Source organism: Didymosphaeria variabile (genome assembly GCF_027946475.1).
Source record: "Didymosphaeria variabile strain IMI 356815 chromosome Unknown scaffold_10, whole genome shotgun sequence".
Taxonomy (NCBI): domain Eukaryota; kingdom Fungi; phylum Ascomycota; class Dothideomycetes; order Pleosporales; family Didymosphaeriaceae; genus Didymosphaeria; species Didymosphaeria variabile.
This window is the reverse complement of record NW_026611629.1, coordinates 1,826,335-1,838,310: the sequence shown is the minus strand read 5'-3', so window position 1 is coordinate 1,838,310 and position 11,976 is coordinate 1,826,335. Positions and strand designations below refer to the sequence as shown.

General features: G+C 50.8%; 4 protein-coding genes across 4 annotated transcripts; all 4 read right to left on the bottom strand.

Moving 5' to 3' along the window:
* Positions 1-2,839: 2,839 nt before the first annotated feature.
* N0V89_012640 (uncharacterized protein) lies at positions 2,840-4,417 on the bottom strand (the record flags this gene model as incomplete). The annotated part of the gene is made up of 1 exon (XM_056221360.1): positions 2,840-4,417. One exon carries the CDS (start codon positions 4,415-4,417, stop codon positions 2,840-2,842), a length of 1,578 nt encoding a protein of 525 aa, XP_056065347.1.
* A 606-nt stretch (positions 4,418-5,023) lies between these two features.
* On the bottom strand, positions 5,024-5,916 carry N0V89_012639 (uncharacterized protein; the record flags this gene model as incomplete). The annotated part of the gene is made up of 2 exons (XM_056221359.1): positions 5,024-5,665; positions 5,908-5,916. 2 exons carry the CDS (start codon positions 5,914-5,916, stop codon positions 5,024-5,026), a joined length of 651 nt encoding a protein of 216 aa, XP_056065346.1.
* A 2,208-nt stretch (positions 5,917-8,124) lies between these two features.
* Positions 8,125-8,799, bottom strand: N0V89_012638 (uncharacterized protein; the record flags this gene model as incomplete). Its single annotated transcript, XM_056221358.1, has 2 exons — positions 8,125-8,769; positions 8,791-8,799. 2 exons carry the CDS (start codon positions 8,797-8,799, stop codon positions 8,125-8,127), a joined length of 654 nt encoding a protein of 217 aa, XP_056065345.1.
* Positions 8,800-8,872: 73 nt separating this feature from the next.
* On the bottom strand, positions 8,873-9,368 carry N0V89_012637 (uncharacterized protein; the record flags this gene model as incomplete). The annotated part of the gene is made up of 2 exons (XM_056221357.1): positions 8,873-9,244; positions 9,363-9,368. 2 exons carry the CDS (start codon positions 9,366-9,368, stop codon positions 8,873-8,875), a joined length of 378 nt encoding a protein of 125 aa, XP_056065344.1.
* Between the last annotated feature and the right edge of the window lie 2,608 nt (positions 9,369-11,976).

Here is an 11,976-nt window from a genome sequence, read left to right as displayed (position 1 = left end):
ATGGAGAAGCTTGATCCGCTCGTCTTCTTCTACCGACCATCAGAGTCCTCAAGCACAAGTGCCGACCACCAACCGCGACTTATCGTCATCTCCAGTTGGACTGACGGCAAAGATGTCCACATCGCCAAGTACACAGCCAAATATTAGGTCCTGTATCCTGCTGTTCAGATAATTTTCCCTAGGAGCACTATGGACTGCATTGTTCGTCCATCGCGGATCGGTCCTGCCATGAAAGCCGCTGCTTCCGTCGTTCGCGATGCGTTCCAGACACCAGTGTTGTCTTCTTCGCCACCTCTTCTCATTCACGTATTCTCCAATGGCGCCTCCTCCAGTATCGCGAACTTATACGAGCAATTTGCTGCTATGGCAGGCCCCAAAGATGAGAAACGCCTTCCCCCCGCACATCACGATCTTCGATTCGTGCCCAGGCGTCTTCCACATCCCTCGTGCCGTGGCCTTTGTTAGTGCTGGTCTTCCATTTCCTCAATGCCTGATCGCTGCGCCTTTCCTCTACGCTTTTTCCGTCTTCTGGACCGCCTCGATGGCCCTAGGTCTTCTACCTGATAGTCTAGACAACTAGTACAAGTCGCATAACGATGATGTGGGCAACGCTACAAAGTGCGACGGGTGTATATATACAGCCCCTCCAATGCATTGACCGATTACGAAGATGTCGAGACAAATGTGGCTGACGCTAAGGTTAACGACTTCACCGTTGCATTGGAGAAGTATGAGGGTTCGGCACATGCGCACATTGATGGAAGGATGAAAGTCATTACTGGGAGATTCTCAAGATTTTTATAGCCCTCTGGAACGTTCTGATGTACTATACCGATGGTACGAGTACGGTGGTTCCTCGTGGTCCTGATATGTGGGAGCAGCAAACACATCAAAGACCTCCCAACAACTCTTTGTGTTGTTAAGACCCCGTCGTATATTTCATCTTGAGCCACCGAGGACCGTGATAAGAAGGCCACGGAAAATCGTAATGAGCAGCGAGTAGAAATAAAGCGAGATGCAATCCCCAAAGCCGCATCAGTGGTGGTCGTGGACGATGTCCTTCTTACTGGAAAGACGCTTTGCGCGGTACTACAGTTGTTAGGGGAAAGTTGCCGTCTCTGCCAGTAATGTTACCATCCTAGTCGTGGCCGAATGACCTGTTTACCGCGCTCACACCAGCAACATTCATATGAGTGAAACAATTCGAAGACGCCGTAGTTGAGCGTTTTCGTGCTGCCAGGGACCGTGGCACTTAGAACAGGCTGACAGATTCCAAAGCGCGATCCAAGAATGAGGAATTTCAACTTGCCCAGGGCGTCCTAATTGGGCCTATGGGTCAAATATTTGTGCGTGCGAGCATAATACACTGTCTTTCACTGCGACACGTGCTCCTGAGACGTCTCACGGCTGCCTACATAAGCCCACCTTCCGCACGGCTGTCAAGCACAATCAAACTCAACTTGATACAATCACAATTGCGTATAAACCTACGTGCCAAAAATCGGGATTTCCTGCCTTGCGACCACGGGTTTACCAGAGGTGCGCAGACTTGTCATGGCCGGGACAGGAGCCAAGCGGGAGTGCGGTACCTGTGCACTGGAGCAACCCGTCTATTCATTCCCCTCGTTTGACAGATGCGACCACGCTGCCGACACATGCCTGGAGTGTATGGAATCTTGGATTGCCACCTTGCTGGAGAGCCCACTCAACGACCTGCGATGCCCTAGCGATCTCTGCCGACGCGAACTCACCTCCTCGGACGTGCAAGGCAAACTTCCCACGACACTCATGGACAGGTCGGTTAATGCAAAATTACTCTTAAATCAAACTAACACAGCAGCAGAATCGGCCATCACGAAACACTCAAAGTCCTGAGCAAAGAGCCGGACTTCCGATGGTGTCTAAACCCAAAGTGCAACTTCGGTCAAATCCACGACGGCACATACAGCAATGTTCTCACCTGCGGCAAGTGCGGTTTTCGTATGTGCGTTGCGTGCAATGTTCGCTCCCACCACGGGCAGACTTGCGCCCAGTATCAGAAGCTTCACCGGAAGTCGAAGGAGGATATCGCCAGCGAGCAAGCGATCAACCGCCTGACCAAGCAATGCCCCAAGTGTAAAGTGCACATCGAGAAGCGCGCTGGGTGCAATCGCATGATTTGTAAGTACATTGGAGCTCTGTCAGGATGGTCCAAAGACTTACGATAGATCAGGTTCGAAATGTAGGTGCCAGTTCTGCTACCTTTGTTGTGCAGAATACACTGCTCGCATGAGGATTTCTCACCAAGCGGGATGCCGTATGCGGGGTGACGAGATGATTGCTGCATACCTTATGTTTCTTGTGGCCTTGCTATCTTTGTTTTGTATGGTTCTACTACTTTTCGCTATGCGGTTGTTTGTAATCAGCTTGCCGTACTTTTTTGGTATGGCGCCTGGACTCCTGTTTAGGTTCTCGCCGAAACAGGCCACTACTTCGTAGATCCGTACGAGGTCTCATGAGAATCAGGCGTTCAGACCAAGCTCTTGGTCGGCATATAAGCATGGTATGCCTACGGCAAGGCGGAGCAAACTTGAAGGTGTTCAAAAGTTGAGTAAGAGATTAAGGGTACTCATGTAACATAGCTTCGATATACCATTTGGAAGACAGAAGCATCGTGTTCAAGATGGATTACGCTCGCTCATTATGTAACTTCACCCGCCCTGCACCACCTACCCTGCATGCCGACTAGAGAAAATTAGATGACAGACAAAAACCACTGAATGCGCAACCTGGTATCGAGAACACAAAACCTCCAACGAAATAATAGCACCCCCATGTGTATCTACCTCCCATTACAAACCTACCACCCCGCCGCATCGTGACTCTTGTCCCTGATATCCCTCGTATCCATCCGTCCGACACCTCTGAACATATCATGTCTATCGATGAGCGAATTCGCCGTATCCGCATGATAGAGGTTATACCCATTGCTGTTAGTAGTATTCAATGGGTCTACATCGTCGATATCAGCGGTACTTCTCGTGGGGATCTGCGTGAGCGTGGCCTGTACATTGACGTGGGTCTTTTCCGCGCCGGGCACGTCGTGGAATGTAGTCTCCGACGTTGGTGCTTGTACGTCTTCGTTATGACCTTCCTGCTCAATCTGCACTGATAGATCCGCAAGTCTGGCGTTGAGGTCGAAAGGCGTCTGGTCATCTGGCACTGCTGAGAGGGATTTGGAGCGTACGGTAGTGAGCGTGTTCGCGTCTTCCGAGGTGCGGGGCGCGCCTGAGTCGGAAAGGGAACGCTGCGGGTCGGTTTCCTCCGGCGCAGAAACTATGCTTTGGGAGCGCTGCTTGGTCTTGCTGGATTTGTACCCAGAAATCCTTGACCAGAAGCCTGGTCGCTTTTCCTTTTGCGCCCCAGCCTTGGGTGGTTGTACGCTTGCTTTTGCACCGCCCTTCTCGTCGCTTACTTGGCGTATGCCTACCGACGCCTGTCCCATCTGCGCCATCTTGAGCATCTGTATCTTTGTACCGCGCAGCTCTTCGACGAGGTACTGCAATGCCTTGTCCGCAACCTCCACGTACTCCGGATAATCTCCCGTCACCGCCTCCCGAATCAGCCTCAGCTTTTCCCAGTCCTGACGAACAATCATAGACTGCAAATCGGGATGCCACGCCATAGCTTTGATGTCGGTCCTCATGCCCCTGTCCACTTGTTCTTTGACTCCCATCAGCGCAATCAAGCCATCGACCTCGATTCGCACGGTGTTGACGAACGCATCGAAGCGCACAACATCTTTGATGGTCCAGTGATTCATCGCCATGCTCCCCTTTCTATTTGCGTTCTGGGGACGAATGCCAGATTGTTGCATGAGGTCGTTGAGAAGCGCGTACTTCTCACGGAACGCTTCGAGGCGGTTGGTATCTAGCGATGGGTGTTCGATCGCACTGAAGCGTTTCGGCTGCTTCAGCCCGTATCGCTCCATTAGCTGGTCGCGCGATAGATGCGCAGGTCGTCCGTAGATTTCTTCCAGCGCGCGCGTAACCTTGTTCCGCACATCTTCGTCGTCGAGCCTTGTATCTCTGATGCCGAAGTTGACGGGTAAGGTAGGATCGGGGTTCGTCAGTCCAGGACGCGATGGCACCATGTGCCGCGCGATGGTCGCTGGAGGCGCACAGATACCGACTGCATCGCCAAAAATGAGGAGGCGCCCTTGCTGGATGCCGAGCTTGGTGAGGGCAACCTTTTGCGCCTGGTCGCTATCTTTGTGCGGATGGATTAAATTGAAGGCTTCGACGCAAGTCGCGAAGGCCGTTGCAAGCGAGTACACATTGCTCAGTGCCTGAGCCTTCGACAGGGTCGCTGAGGCGGGCGGTGTTGGTGGAGGAGTTGACAGGCCAGACGCCTCGACGTGATTGGTCTCAGCTTTCATTGCGGGGTCGTTCGCGTATGAAAGGCTCCACTCTTCCCTGAGCGATGTCAAAAAGCAAAGGCGGCGTTATGTTGGGCTCTCAATTGGGATGGAAAGGTAGGAAGCCAGGCATGGCATGAGAAAGAGGAGATTTACGATCCCATTGCAGACAAGACGGCTGGATGTTCTGCCTCGTGCCGTTCATGTGCGCAATGACGTGGAGGATGAGCCCTGCTGGTGATTGAGTCGCTTGCGGAGGCTTTGTGGCGCACCCACTAAAAGTGCTTGAGCGAGCGGGGAATGCAGGGCACAGAGAGACCCAGCATCACAAGGCCACACGCGTCTAGATCGCTGCATCTGTCTTGCTTCGTTGACTGGGCGAATAGGCCGCGTGCGGTCTGATTCTCGCAGTGTACCATCACGGAACGAGTCCCTTCAAACAAACCTTCAAGCGCGACTGGAAGAACTGTTGTGGTCCAGGCTCCAGGACTGTTGGGAAATGATCAGTGAAAAGTCTTCAGCGGTGGAGTCATTCCTTGAGAAAAATTAACGCGCTTGTTGGTCAGGCGTTGTTGGTATATTATTGCTGCCTATCGAATATGTTAATTCCAATCCGATGCCCGTGTTTTACACATCCTTTTCAGTCCCTTGCTTCTTGGGATGCTGCAACTTGCGGTCGACGCGATTCGTGAAGTGGCTATTGAACTCTGAGCAGCAGAACGCGCAGATAACTGCAATCCCTCCAAATGCCAGGCTCGAGTAGAAAACCATATGGTAGCTCTTAGCATTGCCATCGCGGATGGCGGTAATGTATGCCGGTAGTCTCTCTGCTGAGATACCGGGAATCTTCGCAACTGTCGCAGCAGCACCCGAAAGTCCAGCTTTGACCAAGGCCTTGACAGATGCAGGCGCAAGGCCATCTTGAGACGCGAGAGAAGTAAGTCGAGGTGGGATCTCCTTTGCTTTCTGTGTGGTGAGAATGCTTGAAAAGATGGCTGTGGCTACCGAGCCCAAAGTCGAGCGTACTGAGCCTAGAAGACCACTAGCGAGGCCTAGGTCTTCTGGTGCAACCGTAAAAGGCACGGCGACGATGCCAACGACTTCTACGATACCGACCGCGAAGGCTCCGAGAGCACACATGGTTATCGCTAGGCCGCGTGTGGAAGCATTAGTTGCTGCCATGGCCCCGATGAAGCCGCACATCGCAAGAGACGAGGCACGAAGTTGCCAGTGACCCCAGCCGAGCTTGATGGAACCACCACCGAAGACCTGTCCGAATGCGATGGCTAGGGAAATCAATAATTGGTGAGCTGGTACGGATTGCCACACTTACAGCCGCCCAGAGTACCTGAAACCAGTCCAATCATGATCGAATCCGATTCATACAACGCCGTGACCATTTGAGGCCAAATGACTGTCAAGCTGTAGTAAAACATCTGCAGGGGTCAGTATGTAATCACGAGACGATGTCTACCAAATCAACGTACGCTTGCCACAGATGCGACTCCCACTAGCGCCATGAAGGGGCCGTTCAAAAACAGATTCATCGGGATCAACGGATACTTCAGCGGCATGTAGATCTCTGTTTATTGTTAGCCAGCAAAGCAGCCTCAAATTCATGATAGACGTACCATAAAACGCAAAAGCGACCAGGATAAAGAAGCCCAGGATAAGGGGAACCAAGACGTGATAGGAAGCCCAAGGATACAATCCACCACCCCATGAAAGAGCCAGGATGAAACTTGTCAGTCCACCAGAGTACAATACGATACCTCCCCAATCAAGGTCTCTCAGGTCCTGTCGCATGCTTCGTCCCTCATGCAATTGCCTGTGGCTCGGTGGATAGTAGCAGACGTAGAAGAGTATGACTGAGATAACATTCGTGATGAGGTTGAGGTAGTAGTTCCATCGCCATCCGAGTGCAGTGTATGCAGCAAGAGCACGGGCGATCAGTGGACCGAAAGCCGCGAGTGGACAGGTTGTCAAGAAGAGGAAGCCAGTCAGGACGGCTCTGTGCTTATTGGCAACAAGCTCCATCAGAACAAAACTGTAGAGGGTCAGCTTTAGCGCCGTTGAGCTGGAGACGACGTACCTGAAAGACACTTGGACTGCCCCTGCGAGCCCGATGAAGACGGTACCTCCTAGAATAGTATTGATATCTTTTGCTGTTGCGTTAATCAGGGATCCGATTATGGCTAGAACCCCTCCGCTGATCATAAACCACCGTCGACCGAAGATATCGCTAAGACGTCCAACCATGATGAGCCCCACACCACCGCAGAGTGTCTTGACGACGGGTATGAGAGCATAATTAGGGTCTGGTCCCAAGTCGGCATTGATGATAGTGATCGTATTGGCGGGTAGTACATAACCTGGACGAAAGGTCAGCAATGGCATTAATACCAGTCAGAGTTGACATGTACCGAGATACAATCCCTGGGCCATGAACACCACAGCGATTAAAGATCCTATAAACCTCCAATTCCAGTAATAATTCGATGGTAGCTCGCTCAAGTCACCACCCCGTACTTCCGCAGCAACACTATCGTGGGTCGAGTTTCGAGACACATGTTCAACATGTGTGTCTCGCGTCTCCACAAATGCTTTTTCGTTGGTAACCATGATGCCTTACTGCAAGCAGATTAGGACGAAAGATGGGGAAGGTACAGGTCCAGAACCCGGGGATGATCGACAGCATATATATATTTCGTTCCAGTTGCGCTGTCACAAGGATGCTTGCGTTCACTCCAAGCCTTCTTCGATGTTCTTGAACGAAAATGAACAGGTCGCACCACCATACCGGTAGACAATCCCCATAATACCCCAGACATTCTTTCCCCGCGCGGAGAAGAATCCCTTGGCTGGCTTTAGCGACGTCCCTTATCGCGGTACAGCCGTTCTGATTTGGTGGGATGCGCATTGCCAAGGATAATAAAGGGACCGACATGCGGGAGGCCAAGATGAGGGATTGCGGCGCGGTAAAGCAGGACCGACTGTCGCGCCGAAGCGTGCAAGCGGGGAGTTTTTGCGTTGAGAGGGTTGTCCGACATATGCTAATGAATCATCGCCAAGGTTCATGATTCACCTAGGCTTGTGGCTGTATGGACAACGCGACCATCTTGAATACGAGCACTGATATTCGTGGACTGCGGGAAAAGGAGAAGATGTGTGCGCTTGTTTGAATTGGTGTCGCCGGCTAGGGCTTAGGGATATAGCGGGCAACGAACGATGAGGAGCATGTAGCAAGTTGGCAACCAACGACGGGGCTCAACTGACAAAAGAATCCGATCGATGAGCAGACCGGAAGAAAAGCGAAGAAGGCAATATGAGCACAGGATATTCAGTGTCAAAGGGTTTAGAAACCGCTACCAGTACCTACCCGCTCAGCTTCAGCGTCATCCCATCTCACCGGGAGAGGTTACTGAGATATTACCAATATGTCACCAAAAGGAGAGGTACAACACCTCCAAGTGGATCTGAGACCAGAGTCGTGGAAACATTGTCGTGGAAAAGAGTGAATCATTACGACAAAACCTCGTGTTCCTCCCATAATGGATTGAAAGCCAGAAATAAGCTAAAGTGAACCATCGGAGGCCTAGAACCTAGCAGAGGCACTGCCCATGGGAGATCGGGCAAATGCCTTCTTCACAAGAGGCTGCCTCTCTCCTTTCAACCGCCTCGGTGGGCCTAGAAGCGCGACGGATGCCATGAGATCCCAGATGTCACCTTTACAGCTTAGACGACTTCGTTCCATCATCGAGCACAAATCCCTCAAACCCATTATCACGGACCACATTCAGATCCTCATAATACGAAGGCAGGCCTCCAAGATACAAGAGAGGCTCACGCACCTTGCCTGGTATGTTATCGCCATAGTACCACGAGTTTGTCGCGGGCAAGAGACTAGCCTCCGCTAGGCGAACCACCTTGTCTTTCCACTGTTTTTCTGAGGCTTCCGTTGCCTCGATCATCTTGATTCCATGATCACGGCAGTGATTGATCGTACCAATGACCCAGTTGCCCTGCACTTCAGCGCAAGTGGGGCCATTGCAGAACACAGTGGGCGCCTGTGGACCATACTGGAAGAAGAGGTTGGGGTAGCCATGCGAAGTCATGCCCAAATATGTTTTGACACCGTCTTTCCAGTGGTCTTTCAACAGCGTACCGTCTTTGCCGTTGATGTTGATGCGCGTGAGTGTGCCGGTCAAAGCATCAAAACCTGTAGCAACAATGATGACATCGAATTCCAACTCCTCAGCGCTCGTTCTGATGCCCTTCTCGGTAAATTCTTCGATGGATGTAGCTCTGAGATCCACGAGCCTGACATTAGGCTCGTTGAATACCTCGAAATAGCCTTGTTCGAGCGGGATGCGCTTTGTCCCAAACGAGTACACTGGATCCATGGGCGCAAGAAGATCGGCGACTTTTGGGTCTGAAAACCAAGTAAAAGATTAGTCTACTATTTGGAGTTCATCATCATCTGTACACACCATTGATTTTAGCGCGCGTCTTGTCGCGCCAGAAGTTGTAACACTCTCGGTTCGCTTCCTGCGCAAACAAGGTATCGCTATACGTAGCAAGCCAGTATTTGAAATCACCTTCCTGCCAGAGCTTCTCGTACACCTCGGCACGTTGCTCCGGCGTGTCGTCGAAGCATTTTCGGGGTAAGAAGTTATAGTCGAAGCCGGCGAACGACTTCGTCCGTGCTGCTAGCGAGGTCTCGACCTCTTCAAGAGAGAATGGCTTGTTCTGGTCATCGTAATCGACCTGACGCATAGGAAGCGCAGTATTAGGCGTGCGCTGGAACACAGTAAGTTGGCCGGCAACAGTGCTCAGCTCTTGGATTATCTGCACTGCAGTAGCTCCGGTGCCGATTACCGCCACCTTCTTGCCTCCGAGGTCTAGCTTCTCACGAGGCCAAGAGGATGAGTGGAATAAAGTTCCTTCTAGAGTATTAGCGACTGACTGACATTCTGATTGGCGGTCACATGTACCTTTGTATTCCCCGACGCCCTTCCATTTCGGAACGAATTTATCGACCAAGCAGCCAGTACACAGTACCAAAAACTTCGCTCTGTACGCTTTGCCGCTTCTCGCAGTAGCATACCAGCTTGCCGTCCGACTATCCCATGTTGCAGACCCAATATAGGTATCGAAATCTGTGTCTTTGCGCAAGTCCCACTTGTTTGCCACGTATGCGAGATACTTTCGGATTTCTGGGCCCCCGGGAAATCGCTGGGAATATTCCCAGTCCTTCAATAGGTCAGGGTCAGAGTACTGATACTGCGGAGCCGCGGAATCTACGCGGATACCGGGATAGCTGCCAGTGAAAATCAATGTGAGGACAGGGACTCGCAGCAATTCGATTTTACGTACCGATTCCAGAACCAGGTCCCACCATAGTCAGAGCCGTTGTCTACCAAGAGTACCTTGTAACCCAAATCGCGAAGATTCCTCAGCTGGTATATTCCCGCAAAGCCAGCGCCGACGACGAGCACGTCTAGGTCTTGATGTCTGATGTTGAATGCTGACTGCTCGAGAGCAGCACTAGTCTCATTATTTAGGCTCTGATCATGGTCCAGGGAGTCCATTCCAGATAGCAAAAGGTGCGGTGCTAGATATATATTGAAAGTATCGTTATCTGACAACAGTGCTAAATATGAGAATCTTTGTTTTGGGGTTCAAGCCATGATTTATACATGATATCACGAGCGTATAAGCAGCGCACACGCTAAAAGCATGGGTATCCTCGAATTGCAGTAGCTTTACGCACAAAATCCTGTTGGTTGGACAGTGGAGAGGCTTTCTGTCATACTGAACTTGTTTGAACGGTGGGCCCATTGAGGTAACTTGGTTGAGTAAGCTGCGCAATGGATGCTCCGTAGCACATACCTCGTAGCAAACGATAGGTCTTATTAAATGAAAAGCCCAAAAGAGACGTCGTACAAGCGCGTCACAAAGCCCTCTGGTTCGTTCTTTCGGTCAACCTGCAGATTCTGTATCGTGACAACCCCGGTAACAGTGCCACTGGACAGAAAGTCAGTCAGACGACACATCGGCACCCAGTGTACCGGATGCCGGCGCATCTACTGCATTGGGTGAGGGTCGTGGTGAGCGATGCGTGAGGTTATGTCCAACGACTATCTAGTGAATCGCATCGGATCGGATCGAAAGTGTGGTATTCGTCAGGACACTACATCGTCCGTGGAATACAACAGCAAGATCTTTCGCCCTCTAACAACACTATGAAATCTCAGCTTCAAAAATTGTGCCTTGTTGAAAGTCGGTGGATTGTGTATCCGACATGCCGTGGTGGGATGGTGGTCAGCCTTACATGCGAACGGTCAAGATGAAGCAAACGTGAACTTATTACCATTTTACCCCTCTTCCCAGGTTTGTGGAAGCGCATCATTGTCTGATATGGTAATAACTCGCAATGACCAGCATCGTAGGCCAACAGGCTAAAGAAGCTGCAGCTATCCTGGCACAGCTTATCTGTCGCTGAACGGCGGAGTACTATAGCCACGACGAACTGACATTTAGCTATCGAAAGTTACCTATCGAAGCTACATCGGAACGAGTACAATTCATGGTGTTGGTATCAAAAAGTAATTAGTGTAGGAATGGCAGGTGCAAGCTAGCGGGCGAGGCCGCACCGTTGCGGGGCGGGGCGAACTTAGCGTGGGTGAGTTGCATGATCGACCAGGCCTTCTTCTATGCTTCATATTGATTCGTGCGTTTTTATAGTGTTTTGGCTGTCACTTAGCGTATTTCTCCATTACCGTGAGCACTCGTCGATGACATAACCTGCTCGCAGCCTTCCAGAGGTATGCAGACTAATCCAATAACGCTAGCGCCTAATATCAGAGGTCATCCCTTCTAAACGACAGCCTTTGATTAGATCATCGCATACCGATTCGTCAAGACTTGTAATACCGTTCAAAGTATTTCATGGCGATCAGACTAGTAAATCTCTACTGAAGTCCGACTCCTGGATGGCATCGCATCCTTGCTGACACATCACATCGATTGAGGAAGCATACATGCACCAACTCATTGAATTATGCGATCGAGTCAGCTGTGTAATCTGCTAACAAATATGCCACATGATCAAGAAGAACGAGATCCCTCGCAATGCCGATCTTTCTGAGGGCGACCTGGAATGTCGTATCACAAAACCGTGTGAATTGGTTTTTAATGTAGTAACTCAAGTACTGTACTTAGACTACTATAATCATTATTGTGCTTACTAGGCCAGAGAACTGATAGTACACGGCATGGCCATAGTGGCGGGACGACAAATATCATATTATGGATTCTTCTCGGATCGATATTGAAGAAATAAGGCGCTGGATCGATGTTTTTCATCGCGTTCACGATTCATGCCTACTGTTAAAGCATCACAAACAGTCTCGGGTGCGCTGCAGAATCACTGTCCCTCCACTTCTGACACTATACAGGATGCAATTCTCTCGCCGCGCTGCTAGGCTTTTGCTATCTGTGGGTTAACCAACTGACCGCATTGCTAGTCTCAATCACAGTGACATGAGAAGATGGCACATGAAGGTCTTGCAAGGCAA